The following is a 20,583-nucleotide window of genomic DNA, read 5'->3' as shown; positions in this document are numbered from 1 at the left end:
TAAAGGACCTGGATACAGTACAATATAATAAGACAAAATGTTTGATACTCTGCTGAATTGTAAGATCATACATCAGAAGGGAAGGAAGGCAGGCCAGAGGTGATGCCTGTGACTGCCCTGTATGACTGTCCTCCCAGTGATTCTATTTCAACAGATTTATTACATGTCAGTCATATAACATAAGTTAAACCATCATTCATTTTTTCCTTTATTGTTTTCATTTCCGTGAATTTAAAAAAAAAATGATAATAAAATAATTACAGGGGGATCTCATTATACGAGCTTTCTTCATACAAGAATTCGATGATACGACGTTAAGGAATTTGCACCTTATATTCGCTATGCGAGTAATATTGTTCTATGACACGAGAAGCAAGTACAGTAGGGGGCAGTGAAATTTTGCTCAAAGCTGCACTCTTCAGGCATTGTTCCTTATACATATCTAAGACTCCATGCCAATTTGAAGCTGATATGTCGAGGTTTAGTCTGCCGCATTTTCTACTGAAATTTTTAAATTTACCTACAGTACTAGCCAAACAGCCGCTGTGGCGGTGCAATGTTCTGTTCAGTGTTTATCAACTTTTTTTCATATCTCTTATTTCATTTAAGTTGTCTTGTTGCAGATGAGTATGGTGCTATGTCTATATTGATTATCAGCCTTTTCTCATTTCATTTCTCAATGTTGTGTTACTGTACTGTAATGTAGGGGAGACCTGGGTAAGTTGCCGCTTGTGACCGATACTTGATTAGTGATTATGCTGGAGCTGCCATTGCTACTGCCACCTTAACTGACTATGGCATTATCACAAAGGATGACAAGAGTCAGGTTATTGGACCAGATAAGCTGCGGGATGCGAGACAAAAATACCGATTTAATAGGCAAGAAATTGAGATGGCTAGTTTAGATAATTTGACGTCACTCTATTTTGATGGTAAGAAGACCGCCACTCGTGTGATGATAAAGAATGAGAAGACCGAGAAATGGAGTTCGAGGATGATGGTGAAAGATCATTATGTCATCATGGTTGAGCCTGGCAATGAATATCTCACACATGTGACTCCCAAGACTGGACACGGAAAGCAGATTGCCAAAACTATTCACGAGTTTCTGGTGGAGAAAAATCTAACCCAGCAGCCCATTGTGTGTGTTGGTTGTGATGGAACCAATGTAAATGTAGGATCAGAAAATGGAGTCATTCATCATCTTGAAATGTTACTTGGTCACCCGCTCCATTATTTCATATGTCAGCTTCACGGAAATGAGCTGCCTTTCCGCGCAGTTTTTTATCACTATGATGGTAAACCAAGTGGTCCTGAGCATTGGCGTGGTCCCATTGGAAAGCAGATCAAGGAGTCTTTGTCTGAGCTTCCAGTTGTCGCCTTCCAGCCAGTCAGTTTCCCTGATTTCCCTGTGTTTAATGATGAAGTGGAGAAAGATCTGTCCTGGGATCAGAAATACCTGTATAGGATTTGTAAAGGAGTTATCACAGGTGTTGTTGAAGATGACTTGGCTGCTATTGAGCCAGGTCCTCCCTGTGTGTCAAGGTGGAACACCTTATGGAGTAGAATCCTCAGGCTGTATGTAGCAACATCAAGACCCAGCCATGAGTTGAAAAGAATTGTCATTACAATAATAAAGTTCAGTGCTCCAATGTGGTTTTACATCAAGATACACCCTTACGTAACACACGGCTCAAGGAACGTATTCCAGTCCCTGCTATATATGAAACACCTGAATAGTGAGGAGGAGACGATAGTGAAGAAGGCTGTCCAGAGAAATGCATACTTCGCCCACACAGATCAACTTCTTCTTGGTATGTGTGCAGATGAGGACATGACTGTTAGAGAAAAAGCTGTCTCAATGATAAGAAAAATTAGAGAGGAGAATCAGCAAAAGGAAGAATGCACTGACAGATCTGAAGATGAGGAGGAAGATTCTGATGCTGCTGTTGACGAGAATTTGTTAAACTATACTGATGAGGAGGGTAAAGATGGAGATGGGAATGAGGATGTGCCTCCTGTAGTCAACATGAGAAAGGTGGTGACTCCGAAACTAAAGTGGCAAGCAAAAAACTATCATTCCATGATTAACTGGAGGAATGAACTCAAGACTGAGCCTCCTTACATTGCTTCTCTGTCAAATCTACAGGTTAATGACATTCTTGAGACACCATTAGTGGTGCCCAAGTGGCCAAACAGCACTCAGGCGGTCGAGAGAGGCATAAAAGTGATGACTGAAGCTTGCACTGAAGTGACGGGATACGAATCGAGAGATGGATATATTAGGCAAAGATTATTGTCTAGGAAAATGATGCCAAGGTTCCGCACAAAAAAGAATTTCAATATGAACTTGTAATGATTTTCTATAAGGTGTACCTGTAAAATAACATGTGAATTAAATCGATGTCACCCATGTAAAATTTATCATTATCCTGGAAAACATTAAATGACACCTAATTTTTGGTATACACTAAAACTTGACAAAAAGTCGTTCGCGATGCGACAGGGTAAGTATGCATGAAATGGCATGAAATTTTGCACAGGTGTTTGTTACAGCCAAACAAACGATGCCTGAAAAGTGCAGCCTGCAACTCAAATAAAAGTGTTTTTTCCCTGCCCCCTAAAGTACAGTGAACACTTGAAGATCCGGTCGAGGAGGGGGGAGTGGGTACCACCTGTCCTAAAAAGCCAATTGTCCGAATCTTCCGGCGAATGTACTAAATGTATAAAAACGATAAATAATTATATAAAAAAACCCACCCAAAATACAGTACAGTACAGTTGGGTCTTCATTTAAGCAGTCAATTGAACCCATGTTGTACCGCGTAAAACGAGAAATGCGAAAATGAAATAACAGAACATATGTGATTAATTGAAATAGAGACTGGGCTGACCCCCAAACTCCACTTTTTCTGACACAATACGTACGTTGTAGTAAAAATTTTATCTTAAATTTATGATGGTATGCACACACACATAATATAGAAGAGAAATATCAATAAGAGAATAATATACAGTAGTACCCCGCTTAACGCGGTCAATAAAACCCACAGGGTACCGTGTTAAGTGAAAACCGCGCTAAGTGAACAACAGAACATATGGGATTAATTCCAATAGAAACTGGCCCGACCCCCAAACTCCACTTTTTCCACACAATACCTATGTTCTAGTAAAAATAACATCTTAATTTTATGATGGTACATGCACACAATTAATACTTAAGAGAAATAGAGAAATACAGTCCCAAGTTAATGTCCATTCAAATAATGGACTCAACTCCCTCCCCCTCTTCTCACACTACACTGCTGGCTCTTCCCTCTCTGAGAAATTTTGGGGGGAAAACCACTAAATTTTAATAACACTCAAACCAATAGAATAAGACTGACATTGCTGGATTCTCCTTTGTAAGATTAGGAATATTTTTGAATATAAATGTCAGTATATTTTGGTAATAAAAGATAACATATTTACTCCTAGAGTAAAAACATTATATCTGCACTCAAATCTAATGGCACCAAGATGTTTATTCAAATGATCATCATATTGTAAGAATTCCAGCAATGTAAATTATATTCTGGCCGGGTAATTTGTATGAATTTTATGAGCTAAAACAGGCAGTCAGGCAGGGTGGCGGGTGGGGGGTGGGGCGAATCTAAAAATAGCTCTCGAGCCGGACACTCACCGCGTATACGTGGAAAAAACCCGCGTTAAGTGAAAGTTCAGCTCTGGCGAGGCACCGCGTTAAGCGGGGTAATACTGTACTGTACTACCAGGTAAAAGAAAAATCAAGTTTTAACACTTACGTTAGGTTAGGTTAGAAAAAATCAAGGTTAGGTTAACTTTAACACTTACGTTAGTAGAAGAGATGGGTCGGTGTATGGGAATGGCGGCTGGTTCCGAGGCAGAGGGCAGATTACTGGCCCTCAGGTGAATCACCATCACTATCCACCATAGTTGTCAGGGCCTCCCTGACAAATCCCTCAAAGTCACCATCACTGTCACTATCACTGGCTTGGGCTGGCTGTGGTAGGTTGCAGGCGAAGAAGTCCGTGATGTTACGTTGACGGCTAGTGTTGATGTACGGCTCCATAGTGTGCAACAGCTGGTTATTGAAGACTTCATAGTGGTTATCATTAGGGTCGGAGGAAAGGAAGAGTTTCAGTTTCTCTGCACACTCGATGGCATCCTTAACATTACCATGCGATAACTTGTGTTCTTCTCGGGATGATGCACTGCCTGTCTCTTCACTGACGTGATCGTCTTCTAACATCTCGTCGGCAGTCACTTCAGGATCCCTTATCACCTCCATAATGCCGTCGTTCGTGGTCTCGGAGAAGCCTGCAGCTGTAACAATCTGCGTAGCTTCTCTTGCAAGGTCCTGCAACAGACTGAACCTCACCAGTCACAGGTTGACTCTGCCTCCCACCTGGGATACCTTGCAACACATGCCTCCATGCATGACAAATCGTTGCTACAGACAGCTGATCCCATGCCTCCACCAAGAAGTCAACAGCTTTCTTGACGTTAAATTTCTTCCAAAACTGTTTGACGCGAATTTCTTGATCCGCCAACTCGTTACTCATCCGCGTCATCCAGGTTACGCAACTCATCCTTGGTGTTGGTACAGTCATTAAGGAGCTTAAACTTCTTTGTAGAGAATGCAGCCTTAACGTCGCATATCAACTCCTGGTCCATGGGCTGGACTAAGGACGTAGTGTTGGGAGGAAGGAAGACCATTTTTCCGTTGGGGTGACGATTCAACAGTAGGGGCGAGTGTTCTGGTGTGTTGTCAAGGAGCAACAGAATGTTGAATGGAACATTCTGTTGCTCACAGAATTTCTTGACGTCGGGAACGAAACAGTCATCAAACCAGGAGAGGGACAGAGCAGAGAACATCCACGCCTTACGTGCGGTTAGCCAGTGGACATTTAGCTTGGTCATGTCTATGTTCTTGTAGGCGTGCGGCTTGCGGGCTGTGTGGATCACCGATAACTTGAGTTTACAGGTACCGGAGGCATTTGTGGTAAACAGGACGGTGATGCGTTCCTTCTGCAACTTCCGGCCCCGACACTTGCTGGAAGACTTTACAACGAAGGTCTTGGAAGGTAGCTTTTTCCAAAAGACACCGGATTCATCCATGTTGAACACCTGGTCGTCGGTGTACTGTCCTTCCTCCATAACGTCACATAAGAATGGAGGAAAATCACTAGCTGCAACACGGTCAGCACTCGCTCCTTCACCACCAATGTTAGTGTTGGTGATATTGTTCTTCTTCTTAAACCCTTGCAGCCACCCAGAGGAAGCATTGAAGGGTTTGGGCTCTGCAATTCCCATTTTACGTGCCAATGCTACGTACAGTTTACGTGCGTACTCTTGAACCGACCGCGTGTCCACCGCCATGTGCCGTCGTGCCTGACGAATCAAGTAGCTCACAAGTAAATTCTCCGTCTTGAGAAGCACCTTGTTCCGGCAGTACTTCACCATTGAAGTACCTGCAGACTTTGTGATGCTCAAGTATTCTTTTATCTTGGCTGCATCCTTCTTGATCGTCCGGATCGTAGATTCGTTAACACCATGATGGCGCGCTAGATCAACCTGTCTTGTTCCTTTTTCTAACTCTTGTATTATCTTGTACTTCACCTCGTAACTTAGGGCACGTCGTATCTTCTTTGGCTTAAGGCGGCTGGGTCCAGGTAATGCAAGGTTTTTCTGTGGTGGTGGGGATCCAGTGAAAGCCATTCTTACGAGATTAGCGAGGTTATCCGAACAATAGAACACAGTATACACGGGGTGACTGGGAGGATCGTAACTGATGCGGCTAGGTCAACTGGCTTCATCCCTCCCGCGGCAGGGCACGTCATATTACATTAAACCAATCACAGCTAGCGGCGGAGAGAGGTAAGGATGCGTGGCCCAATCACAGTCCGATACGTCATATGACGTCACCGATAATGCAACAGAGACATACACTGCGTGTATATATATATATATATATATATATATATATATATATAACCGAAACCTCAAGTGGTCCGGAACGATTTTAGTTTGTCCAATAGGTAGATAGGCAGCTTTTTTCTTTTTTTTTCTTTTTTTTATTTCTCTGAATTATTATTATTATTACAGGAGTATTAAATTTTTGCCCCTCAGGCCCCAATGTGGGTCAGTGACCTATGCCCGGGTGGGCTAATCCCCTAAAAAAAAAAAGGCCGTGGGAAATTAAGGTTTGTTTACATCCGGCAGTTCGGCTGCTCTCTCTCTCTCTGCTTGTCTATACAGAGTACAACATTTAACCCTTCAATATATATGAGCAGTAAATAAGTGTTGCTTTCATATTCTTATGTAGAGTAATGACAATATATTTTCACATGTGCGCATTTACATACGAGCAGTCTCACTTTTTTTTTTACCATTAATGGTTAGCTACTTATATTGTTCCATTTATTAACATTAAATAACATTACAGGTACTTCAAGCAACCATATTCATTTTTTACATTAATTTTACTACAGCTAAACTCAGGGTCTTATTTTCTTCAGTTTTATATGTAGAACCAATCAGTCACTGGTTTCGTAAGCTTTAACATAAACAATGCCGGCAACCGTCTCGTCTCCTCTAATATTCCACGTATTATTAATAAATTGTATTGTTAATTTTACACACACGTACATTGATTCAATAAAAACAAATTCAGAAACATTAATTAAAATATATATGAACAGTAAATAAGTGTTGCTTTCATATTCTTATGTAAAGTAATGACGATATGTTTTCACGTGTGCGCATGCGCACTTACATATGCGATCTCTCTTTTTCTTTACCATTATCGTTAGCTACTTCTATTGTTCCATTTATTAACATTAAATAACATTACTTAAAACAACCATATTAATTTTACTACAGCTACAACCAAGGTCTTATTTTCTTCAGTTTTATATGTAGAACCAGTCAGTCACTGGTTTTGTAATCAACGAAAACAATGCTGTGTCATTTCCTTGTGTGTTTTAATATTCTACGTATTATTAATGAATTCTATTGCTCATTTTGCACACATAAACATTAATTCAATAAAAAAGACATTCAGTAATAAACAACAATGAATCTTTTGTACATAAGAGAAATGACGCTGTTTACACGATTATGCACGTCGTCTGCACGTTGGCGGGCCGTTCAAACCCGTCGAAATTCAAGTTTCCGCCGTCAAAATTTTTATTTATTTATTTTTTTGTGTTCCAATAAAATACGTTAAGAATTAAAAACTCGCGAAATTTGAGAAGCTACTATACGACATTTAACCCTTCAATATGTCTTCAAAGAGACCATGACACAGAGAAAGTGGTGCTAGTGCTTCCAGGCATAAGCACAAGTCACTATCTATCCAGGAAAAGGGTGAATTTCCATGGTCCGGCACCGGTCAGGTCCCGAGGTTGCCGGACTAGAGAGGTACAACCTGTGTATGTATATGTATATGTATATATAGAGTATTTATATATATATATATATATATATATATATATATATATATATATATATATATATATATATATATAGTATATAGGCATATATATATATATATATATATATATGGTATATGTATATATATATATATATATATATATGCTGATAACCACAAGGAAAGAAGAAAACAATGCAAGTTCTGCCGCTTGTAATACCTAGATCACGCTAATTTGTGAGTGCGATTTACTTGCACATATATATATATATATATATATATATATATATATATATATATATATATATATATATATAGTATATATATATATATATATATATATATATATATATATATATATATATAGGCATATATATATATATATATATATATATATATATATATATATATATATATATATATATATATATATATATATATATATATATATATATATATATATATATATATATACACACACACACACAGTAATAAACCGCTTTACGCAGTTTCGCTTTACGCGATTCTACATTTACGCGGTACCTCGCCAGAACCAGACTTTCACTTTACGCGATGCATCTACCCATATACGCGTAGAGTGTCTGGCGTGACGGTATTTTTAGATTCAACGCTCCCACCTTCTCCCGCTTGGGCAAGCCGCGCGGGTAGGTTGCGCAGTGGATGTCTCTGTTGCATTATCGGTGACGTCATAAGACGTATCGGACTGTGATTGGGCCATGCATCCTTATCTCCCTCCACCGCTAGCTGTGATTGGTTTAAAGAAATATGACGTGTCCACCCACGGGAGGGAGGAAAGACGACGCTTGACCTAGCCGCGTCAGTTTCATCCCTCCAGGCCACACCGTATAAACGTGCATCCATTCTTCTGTAAAATGGCTTCTGCCGGACCACCGCCCCCGGAGAGAAACCTTGCCTTACGTGGACCCAGCCGCCCTAAGCCAAAGAGGATACGACGTTCCCTAAGCAACGACGTGAAATACAAGATCATTCAAGATTTGGAGAAAGGAACATGTCAAGCTGATCTCCCGCGCCAGCCTGGAGTCAACGAATCTACGATTCGTACAATTAAGAAGGATGCAGCCAAGATCAAAGAACACATGAGAATCACAAAGTCTGCAGGTGCTAATGATCAAGTACTGCCAGAACAAAGTGCTGCTAAAGGTTGAAAATTTGCTGGCGAGTTACTTGATTCGTCAGGCGCGACGCAACATGGCGATGGACACGCGATCCGTTCAAGAGTATGCCCGTGAACTGTACGCAGCAGTGTCACGTACGATGGGAATTGCAGAGCCCAAACCCTTCAATGCTTCCTCTGGTTGGCTGCATAGGTTTAAGAAGAGGAACAAGATCACCAACATCAACATTGGTGGTCAAGAAGCGAGTGCTGAACGTGCGGCGGCTAGAGATTTTCCTCCGTTCTTACGTGAGGTTATGGAGGAAGGACAGTACACTGACGACCAGGTGTTCAACATGGACGAATCCGGTCTATTTTGCAAAAAGCTGCCTACCAAGACCTTCGTTGTCTAGTCTGCCAGCAAGATTCGGGGCCGGAAGTTGCAGAAGGAGCGCATCACCGTCCTCTTTACCACCAATGCCTCCGGTACCTGTAAACTCAAGTTATCGCTGATCCACACAGCCCGCAAGCCGCACACCTACAAGAACGTGGACATGAGCAAGATTAATGTTCACTGGCTGACCTCACGTTAGGCGTGGATGTTCTCTGCTCTGTCACTCTCCTGGTTTGATGACTGTTTCGTTCCCATAGTAAAGAAATTCTGCGAGCAACAGAATGTTCCATTCAACGCACCAGAACACTCGCCACTACTTATGGATCGTCACCCAAACGTAAAAGTGGTCTTCCTTCCTCCCAACAATAGGACATTAATCCAGCCCATGGACCAGGAGTTGATATGCAATGTGAAAGCTGCATACTCTGCGAAGAAGTTTAAGCTCCTGAACGACTGTACCAACACCAAGGATGAGTTGCGTAAGCTGGGTGACACCGATACCGAGAGCAAAAGCAACGAGGACGAGGACAAGGAACAACAGGTGTGTGAATGAAGATGTTCTCATCGCAGCTTTGGAAAAAATTTAACGTCAAACAAGCTGTGGACTTCTTGGTGGAGGCAGGGGATCAGCTGTCTGTAGCTACGATTCGTCACGCATGGAGGTATGTGTTGCATGGTATCCCAGGTGAGAGGCAGAGTCAACCTGTGACTGGTGAGGTTCAGTCTGTTACAGTGGCATTGGACCTTGCAAGAGAAGCTGTGCACAGTATTACAGCTGAAGGCTTCTCCGAGACCACCAACGAAGACATCCTGGAGGTGATCAGAGATCCTGAAATGACTGCAGTCGAGATGTTGGAAGATGATCACGTCAGTGAAGAGGCAGGTGGTGCGTCAACCCCAGAAGAACACAAGTTAACGCATAGTAATGTTAAGGGTGCCATCGAGTGTGCAGAGAAATTGAAGCTCTTCCTTTCCAACGACCATGACGATGACCGCTATGAAGTCTTCCATACCCGGTTGGTGCAGGCTATGGAGCCGTACATCAAGGTGTATGAAGACAACATCAACAGTAGTCGTCAAAAAAGCATTACGGAGTTCTTCGCCCGCAACAGCCCGAGCCAGTGGTAGTGACAGTGAAGGTGACTTTGAGGGATTTGTCAGGGGGGCCCTGACAACTATGGTGGATAGTGATGGTGATTCACCTGAGAGCCAGTAATCTGCCCTCTGCCTCGAAACCAGCCTCCATCCCTGTATACCGGCCCATCTCTTCTACTAACGTAAGTGTTATACCTAACCTTTATTTTTCCTAACCTAACCTCTTCTATATTATGTGTATGTGCATTAGGGGGCAGTGAAAAAACACTTTTATTTGAGTTGCAGGCTGCACTTTTCAGGCATCGTTTGTATGGCTGTAACAAACACCTGTGCAAAATTTCATGCCATTTCATGCATACTTACCCTGTCGCATCGCGAACGACTTTGTCAACTTTTAGTGTATACCAAAAATTAGGTGTCATTTAATGTTTTCCAGGATAATGATAAATTTTACATGGGTGACCGATTTAATTCACATGTTATTTTACAGGTACACCGTATAGAAAATCATTACAAGTTCATATTGAAATTCTTTTTTGTGCGGAACCTTGGCATCATTTTCCTAGACAATAATCTTTGCCTAATATATCCATCTCTCGATTCGTATCCCGTCACTTCAGTGCAAGCTTCAGTCATCACTTTTATGCCTCTCTCGACCGCCTGAGTGCTGTTTGGCCACTTGGTGTCTCAAGAAAGTCATTAACCTGTAGATTTGACAGAGAAGCAATGTAAGGAGGCTCAGTCTTGAGTTCATTCCTCCAGTTAATCATGGAATGATAGTTTTTTGCTTGCCACTTTAGTTTCGGAGTCACCACCTTTCTCATGTTGACTACAGGAGGCACATCCTCATTCCCATCTCCATCTTTACCCTCCTCATCAGTATAGTTTAACAAATTCTCATCAACAGCAGCATCAGAATCTTCCTCCTCCTCTTCAGATCTGCCAGTGCATTCTTCCTTTTGCTGATTCTCCTCTCTAATTTTTCTTATCATTGAGACAGCTTTTTCTCTAACAGTCATGTCCTCATCTGCACACATACCAAGAAGAAGTTGATCTGTGTGGGCGAAGTATGCATTTCTCTGACAGCCTTCTTCACTATCGTCTCCTCCTCACTATTCAGGTGTTTCATATATAGCAGGGACTGGAATACGTTCCTTGAGCCGTGTGTTACGTAAGGGTGTATCTTGATGTAAAACCACATTGGAGCACTGAACTTTATTATTGTAATGACAATTCTTTTCAACTCATGGCTGGGTCTTGATGTTGCTACATACAGCCTGAGGATTCTACTCCATAAGGTGTTCCACCTTGACACACAGGGAGGACCTGGCTCAATAGCAGCCAAGTCATCTTCAACAACACCTGTGATAACTCCTTTACAAATCCTATACAGGTATTTCTGATCCCAAGACAGATCTTTATCCACTTCATCATTAAACACAGGGAAATCAGGGAAACTGACTGGCTGGAAGGCGACAACTGGAAGCTCAGACAAAGACTCCTTGATCTGCTTTCCAATGGGACCATGCCAATGCTCAGGACCACTTGGTTTACCATCATAGTGATAAAAAACTGCGCGGAAAGGCAGCTCATTTCCGTGAAGCTGACATATGACATAATGGAGCGGGTGACCAAGTAACATTTCAAAATGATGAATGACTCCATTTTCTGATCCTACATTTACATTGGTTCCATCACAACCAACACACACAATGGGCTGCTGGGTTAGATTTTTCTCCACCAGAAACTCGTGAATAGTTTTGGCAATCTGCTTTCCGTGTCCAGTCTTGGGAGTCACATGTGTGAGATATTCATTGCCAGGCTCAACCATGATGACATAATGATCTTTCACCATCATCCTCGAACTCCATTTCTCGGTCTTCTCATTCTTTATCATCACACATCTTCGTCACTTTCATGTCAACCCCTGCAATCTTCATCTTCCTATCACCTCGCTGGTCAAGGAGAAACTGCACCTCACGTTTGGGAACTTTTATAACACAATTACATGCCAGGTGATATCCGTCACACTCCTTAACTATGCACCTCACATCCTGACAGGAGGCAAGGGGACAATAACAGCTACAGATATCAAACAACTCTTTCATTTCTACCTGAAATGCAGCTTTTTTGCCTACATTCTTGTTCTTATTTAGTTCAATTCCTCTACTGTACAATTTTCTCAACCTTTCCTCAATAGATATGAAAAAAAAGTTGATAAACACTGAACAGAACATTGCACCGCCACAGCGGCTGTTTGGCTAGTACTGTAGGTAAATTTAAAAATTTCAGTAGAAAATGCGGCAGACTAAACCTCGACATATCAGCTTCAAATTTGGCATGGAGTCTTAGATATGTATAAGGAACAATGCCTGAAGAGTGCAGCTTTGAGCAAAATTTCACTGCCCCCTACTGTGCAATATGTAATTTTTGTGGGGGCACGGGAGGGGGGGGCGGCAAACTCAAGGGCCGCCCCGGGCGGCACACACTCTAGCTACGCCACTGGCTAATTCCCTCCCTGTGGCAGCATCAGTGAGTGAGCGTGTGTGGGTGTACCGGCGGTGTCTGTTCTGCAACAACGGGGAGGCGGACGTCCAACTTATCCAAGACTGGAACCTCACATCCCCTCCCCAGCATACTGATGAACTCTTCTTTAATGGTTAGTTTTACTTTCAAATCGCGCTGTTTTATACAAACTTCTGTCGGAAGGAAACAAGTTGCCCGTAAATATATATATATATATATATATATATATATATATATATATATATATATATATATATATATATATATATATATATATATATATACACAGTGACCCCTCGTTTAACGAACACCTCGGTTAACGTAATTTCGATTAACGAACTGCCTTCCATAAGGATCTTCAATTCCGTTAACGAAAAAAATTCGATTAACGAAGTTCTTACGTAACCGACCTCAACATGTTTTCGCTTGCACTGACCAGGCAACCAGCTTTAGTATCAGTCCGCCAATACATTAATCGGATCTAGGGCTTAAATTCCTTACTATTTTAGTAAATATCAAGAAGTTTATACTATTCAATAATTTTAAAGTTTAATATTCAATTTTTAGTCATTTTAACAATTATTGAACATAATTGAAGGTAAAGTGACTAGTTTAATGTGCGGCATCCAGCCTCCTAACACAGCAAACAGGAGTTACTGTCTCTCTCTGTTTTCACTGGAGGTAACATCTTGCTTGAGACTCTCTTCAACTAAACGCTTTTTTCTGTGTTTCCAAGCAAATTATTGGTCATTTTGAAATATATTTTACATATTGACAATATATAATGCAGTGCAGTGTTGATTTAAAGAAAATAATCTTGAATTACACCAAGAGAGCTAAAATTTTATGGGTGAAATGGCGCCATGGGGTGACTTCTCTTCCACCCCAATGCCTTCTCTTCTTCCTTCTCCTCCACCCCCATTCTAAATCCCATCATCATCATCATCCAGGAGCCTTCTACATACACACCTCAAAGTAAGTGAACTTTTCTACCATTTTTGTTGAATTTAGGAAATTTTCGGTGAGCTGGAACCAATTACCCAACAACCCATTGAAACAATGGTTTCACTTAACGAACTTTTCGGTTAACGAACGACCTTCTGGAACGGATTGAGTTCGCACTGAGGTCACTACCATGTATATATATATATATATATATATATATATATATATATATATATATATATATATATATATATATATATATATATATATATATATATATATATATATATATATATACATATACATATATATATACATATAAATATATATATATATATATATATATATATATAATATATATATATATGTATATATATAATATATATGGTATATATATATATATATATATATATATATATATATATAGTTATATATATATATATATATATATATATATATATATATATATATATATATATATATATATATATATATATATATATATATATATATATATATATATATATATATATATATATACACACACTACAACTCATAAATCACAACTCTAATATGATACAGGTAATTAATTTTTATCTCTTGTGCAAAATATATGTCTATATTCAAATTATTCGCTGTCTTGCAAGGCTTCCAGCAATGTAAATTATATTCTGCTAACTTTAGACTGTGATATTATATAAGATAAAAACTGTAAGCCTATTACCACCCAACCCTGGCTGGGAAGATGTGGTGGGTGAGGAAGGGGGGAGGTGTGATGTATTGTAAGTTGATGCCAAGGTCTAGTGCTTATTTATTTACCTATTCTTAAGAGTGAATAAGTTTTTCTCTTATAAAATGTCACTGAACTGACATGGGAGAATATAACATTGCTGGAATTCTTGTAAGATAGTGATTACTTTGAATATAAACATGCTATAGTTCGCATTAGACATAAAAATTTTGAAAAATTTGAGCTTGAAATTGGAATTTGTAACCTAACCCCCAGGGTAATCCGCATATAGTTGAAACTGCGCAAGAAAAATACACGCAAGTTGCGAGTCTACTGTACTGTACATGTTTTTCAACTTATTTTTTGGTAAACACAGTAATTTCTTCAGTTATTTTTACTCATTTACATGCACACACCATCCTAAATACATACTGTGAAAAAGGTAAAAGAAATAATTGTTCTAAGGGCAAACCTGTACTGTACTCATATGTGCTATAATTACTTATAATTTTATGTCTAGTGCAAACTATAGCTTGTTTATATTCAAATTAATCACTATCTTATAAGAATTCCAGCAATGTAAATTACATTCTGCCAAGTCAATTCCCCTAACCTGTATCAATTACATGTTTTCTTATGGATAAACAGTGACGACAAAAACGACATTATATTAAGTCGTCGGGACGTTAAATGAATTATGGATAACTAAAGAGTAGCGACGTTGTACCAAAACAACGTTAAGCGGGGCGACGGTATACGAGGACTTACTGTATAAGTTATGTTTATTTACATACTCAGACTTGAATTATATGGAGAGAAGACAATTATTTTTGTTAAAATTTATGCTTTATTTTGTATAAGTAACTAAATTACATTAGTATATACAGTGCTGCACTGTTTACTGTTTATGTAGCATTTCCCCTCTATCACCTGCATCACCTACCATGCCTATATGTCACCTGCCATACCTCTGTGTCACCTACCATGCCTCTGTGTCACCTGCCATGCCTCTGTGTCACCTGCCATGCCTCTGTGTCACCTGCCATACCTCTGTGTCACCTGCCATACCTCTGTCACCTGCCATACCTCTGTGTCACCTGCCATACCTCTGTCACCTGCCATACCTCTGTGTCACCTACCATGATGCTTCATTCTTCGCCTGCGGTGATGGTAAGTGTTAATTTTTTTAAATTAGTAATAGCATGTACACAAATATGGGCCGATAATTTTTTATTGTTGTATTTTTGTAGGAGGGAAGTGCCTCAATAAGGTGGAATTTGGGATAACTCAGCAAGGCCAGAGCCCCATATGTGCCGAGTTATCAAGATTTTGCATTCATGATGGCTTCTGTTACCTAACCTGCAAATTATCATGACTCCACTGCACGGTATTCCTCAAAATGTGAGTCATCTTGATTTATAGTAAAGTGCTGTACATCAAGGTATCAGTGAGCCCTCCAAGACTGATGACCCATTAGGAGCACTAAGGATACAGGACACTGAAGACTAAACCTTTGGTATACAATGGGACACCAAAGCTAGACCACAATCTAGCATCTTTAATTTCCCCTTGAGTAAATTTAGGTACCCATTCTGTATCTGGATGTTCCATTCTGTGGCTGACCATGGGACTCAGACTATCCTGCCCTCATGTGAGGTGATGCGACCAGCAAGGGCGAGCTGACCAAATGTGGGAAAATCCATTTTCTATGGTTCCCGGTAGCTCAAAACATACTCTTTTCTGTGAAACCCAAGAACACAGGCTTCTTGCCCCTGTCTCCCAGTCAGATTAAGGCTTATAATTAAGGCGAACTTTTTAGTATGTCTACAGAATTCTAGCATAGCTGCATGGGCGAGTGTGCGAGCCAATCAGTGGCCAATCAGCCAATGGGAGACAGTCTTACACTCACTCACAAGGCAGTACTGTTTCTCGCGCATGAAATCTGTGTATACAACGACGTTTACTCCTGGAATTACTCAATTTATGGCGTTATTGGTGTACACCATGAGTTCTTCAAGTAGTGATAAAGATGGAGAATGTGTCAGGATACTGTTGTAAGCATCAGAAACATGAAGAAAGCTGGAAGAGATATTTGTGGCAAAGCAGAAATGGAATGCAAGCATAAGGTCATGAATGGTTATGGTGAGTGATACTGTTTTCATTAATAATAATAATAATAATAATAATAATAATAATAATAATAATAATAATAATAATAATAATAATATTAATAATAATAATAATTAACGGTTTATTGAAAAAGTTCTGCAGCCCGAAGGCTGAAAATATACATTGGACATAAATGACTTATTACATACAATGGTGGTTAAACAAAAGCCTTCATTAGAGAACGGTAAAGGAACATACAGTGAACATACAGATTAATGTAGGCGTTGAACAGCAAACATGTACAGTGAACCCTCACTTTACGCGGTTAATTCAACCCACGGCGGCCCGCGTAAAGTGAACAACATAACATATGGGATTAATTGAAATAGAGACCGGGCCGACCCCCAAACTCCACTTTTTCAGACACAATACCTACGTTGTAGTAAAAATAACTTCTTAATTTTATGATGGTATGCACACACAATTAAAAATTAAGAGAAATATCAATAATATTAGGTTTTTTAACACTTACATTAGTAGAAAAGATGGCTGGGCACACAGGGATGGGGGGTTGGTTCCGAGGCAGAGGACAGATTATTGGCCCTCACCTGTATCACTTGTATCAATTGAATCACTATCCACCACAGAGGCGTGCAGGGCCTCTTTGTCAAACCCCTCAAAGTCCATATAAGTCCATATCCTCACTATAATTATCACTATCACTGACTTGGGCCGGCAGTGGTGGGTGGCGGGTGAAGAACTCGGTAATGTTTTGATGACTGGGCGACCTTGTGCGCACCCTGCTCACGCCGCTTACACAACATGGCGGATGGTGGGAGAGGGCGGGAGGTTTGGATCCAAAAATGGCGCGGCTCGCCAGCGGCTCTCCGCGTAAAGGGGTACACGCACCGCGGAATGTGAGCATTCCGGTTTCGGCAGGGTACCGCGTAAACGTGGAAACGCGGAATGTGGGACCGCGTAAAGCGAGGGTTGACTGTAGTGTAGTAACTCCCTCCCAGATGGTGTTAGGAGGGACCTCACGTGGTGTAGTAGTTCCCTCACAAATGGTGTTATGAGGGACCTGACGTGGTGTAGTAATTCCCTCACATATGGTGTTATGAGGGACCTCACGTGGTGTATTAATTCCCTCACAGATGGTGTTAAGAGGGGCCTCATGTGGTGTAGTAACTCCCTCACAGATGGTATTATGAGGGACCTGACGTGGTGTAGTAATTCCCTCACAGATGGTGTTATATGAGTGAGGTTTGGTCCCAGGCCTTCCTATCGTAGACGGATTAACACATCGCTGGTTGTTGTTGGGTCTCACGGGCCGATATCACTGGGTACCTGGGACCTCACTGTGTGAAGGTTAACTTGGGTACGACTGTTACTGTTGAGTTGTTCTCACTGACTTAAGCACTGTTCACAACTGTTCACCTCTGTTTAACACTGGTTCCATTCCTTTCCTAAATGAAATTGTTACTTCTGGCGAGAACTTGTTGATATTCCGGTGGGGAGGAGAGTTCAGGGGAGGGAGTTGGTATGGGCCAACTTAACAGTTGACCTGGCTGCTCCGAAAGGAGCGCCAGGTACGTCTCGATTAAAGTTCAGAAAATTGTAAATCCATCTCATAAAATATTTTATTATTTTACATTACTACTGTACAGGTAGTTTTTACCATCAGCAATTAAGGCATATTATGGAAAGTTATAATTTTTTTACAGACATATTCATGATGTATTACCCCAAACCTACAATATAAGACAAAAATTATGAAATTTGATAAAAATTTGCATGAGTTATGAACTGAAATAGGAAAAAAAATTCTCAAAACATTATTTTTATCAGCTCGCCTTTGTTGCTCACAATGCCTCATATGAGATTTAAAGCATCAACAAGTGGTCACCACTAAAGGTGGCTAAAATCCCCACCATGTCAAGGCAAAGTCCAAAGGACCATGACTCTAGATGATAAGACAAAAAATACAGTACAATACTTGTTTGAGATCATTTTGTGATGTGTCTGTAAACTATGTATCATTCCTGTTCAATTCTAGTTGTGCAAGTTATCTTGTTCATAAATTTTGACATATGCACAAATAGACACATAGATCATCACAAGCTTCCCCTGGAAATAAACTTGAGAAACATCTCCAATAAAATACTGCAATCTCAAAACTCACCGACTGAAGTAAACATGATTAGTTACCTTGAGGGCTGAGGTTCCTGCATACTGTTTACTTATGGTGTCTCCATTATTGGCCCACATGGTCTGGAGGGTGGAGCGGCAGGCAGGTGGCAGCGGATGCTCAGGAGGGATCATACCCAGTTTGACAAACTGTCCTTCTAACACTGATTTGGCAACAGCAGTCTGGAAAATTAATTTGTAAATATTGTACGTACAATTCAGTACACAGTGGCTGTCTTTATGATTAGGAAGACTGACTGTGGAAAGTGATGACTATGATGGGAATTAGAGAAAAAGAAATCTATCAGGTTCATAACCAATTATATTTAAATGCCAAAGTTGTAAATGACATTAAAATAAAAAAATACACACTTCCTTTTACCCAGTATAGTATCACAGTACAAGACATTTTACCATCTGATACTGTACTCTGTTCACTTCCTACAGCCTACTACTGTATGGTCAACAGGGATGAGCCAACACACGCAGCTCAGCAGACAACATACTGTTCCTTGTAGACATACATAGGTTTCAGAATATTCTTCCATTATAACTAGAGTTGTGTAATGTAGACAATTTAAAGATGTCAGAATATTAACTTCAATAAATAGGATACTAGATAAAGACATGAATGAGAGATAGAATGTTATAACAAAAGAGCACAGGCAGTCCTCGACTTACGGACCCAAATCCAGGTCATAAGTTGAATTGGTCGTAAGTCGAAAATGCAAAGATAATACATAGAAAATCTAAAATGGGTGTCTCTTTTTCTTCTCAGCACCACAAAACTCTCACTTTTAAGCTTGACAGCCATCTTAAGGGAATTATAAAAAAAAATTTGTCAGTAAACAGCGCAATCACTAACGTCACGACTCAAAAATACGTAATTTGAAAAAATTTTGGTACGACTGGGGCGGTCGTATGTCCGGGTGGTCGTAAGTCGAGGAGTAGCTGTAGTTCACTTGGGTTTTATGAACCTATGCAAAGGAGAATACAAATACATGTCTCCAAATTAATGGCATCCTGGTTAAGGATAAAATGGTTGTAAGTTAAAAAGGCCTTAGCCTAACCTAACCTAACCTAATCATATGGAATGGGATCTACAAAAAATGTGACGCTTGAAAACACAATACAGTATAAGTTTATTAACCCGATAACTACGAAAGAGTGATTCGGCGATCGACTCCCTGGTGTGCAAAAAAAAAAAAAAACCACATACTGTATATATCAATTTTCCCTAAACATCATTTTAACTCTTGTGGATTAAGAGATAGTACATCACCTATTGAGGAGTGCTTGGCAACACTCATTTCCACTACATCTCTCTAATCACCCAAACCTTTCTGCTTTCTCACTCCATATTTTAAAATGTTATGTAACGTAATGTTGAAGGGATACAACTTTGCTCATTTATACTTATACTTATCATAATCTCTCTAAAAATACTTTAGGTTTCATGTTTATTCATGAGATCATAAAAAATACAAATATTAAAAAAAAAGATCAATAGTCAAAAACAATGTACTGTATGTATATTGTGTTGTCAAAGTAAGAGAAACAATTGAGACCCTGCAATTGTGTGTAAATGGGGCAAAAAGTCAGATCAGCAACCTGGGACTGGGTCACAACTTTTGTGATGCCATATGGCAGCAGGGTCTACCATTAGACAACACATTATGCTTCCAATATCTTCCCAGGCAGTAGTACCTCCCTGTTTGATAGCTGCCTGCTACCTATATTCAAATTATTCGCTGTCTTGCAAGGATTCCAGCAATGAAATTTATATTTTGCTAACTTTAGTCTGTGACATTATATAAGATAAAAATTTTAAGCCTAAAACCACAGTCACCCTTACTGGAAGTCAGAGGGGAGTTGATTTATTATGACAGCTGGGCCAGAGCCAGACAACAGTTACCTAGTGTGGTATTTATTTATCTGTCATATAGAGGGAGTTTATGTTGTTCTTTTATAAAATGTCAATGAATTGACCTAAGAGAATATAATTAACA

At 39.9% G+C, this 20,583-nt stretch overlaps 1 protein-coding gene across 1 annotated transcript in view; it reads right to left on the bottom strand.

Moving 5' to 3' along the window:
- LOC121862630 (phosphatidylinositide phosphatase SAC2-like) overlaps positions 1 to 20,583 on the bottom strand; it is a 192,007-nt gene that overhangs the window by 104,050 nt on the left and 67,374 nt on the right. The window contains 1 exon segment of the mRNA XM_042360948.1: positions 18,596 to 18,757. Within this exon segment, the coding sequence (XP_042216882.1) occupies positions 18,596 to 18,757 (162 nt within the window).

The sequence above is a fragment of the Homarus americanus genome, unplaced genomic scaffold, assembly GCF_018991925.1.
Source record: "Homarus americanus isolate GMGI-L3 unplaced genomic scaffold, GMGI_Hamer_2.0 scaffold31037, whole genome shotgun sequence".
Lineage (NCBI taxonomy): Eukaryota > Metazoa > Arthropoda > Malacostraca > Decapoda > Nephropidae > Homarus > Homarus americanus.
Note: the sequence above shows the minus strand (reverse complement) of the source record. Positions and strands in the feature narration are given on the sequence as shown.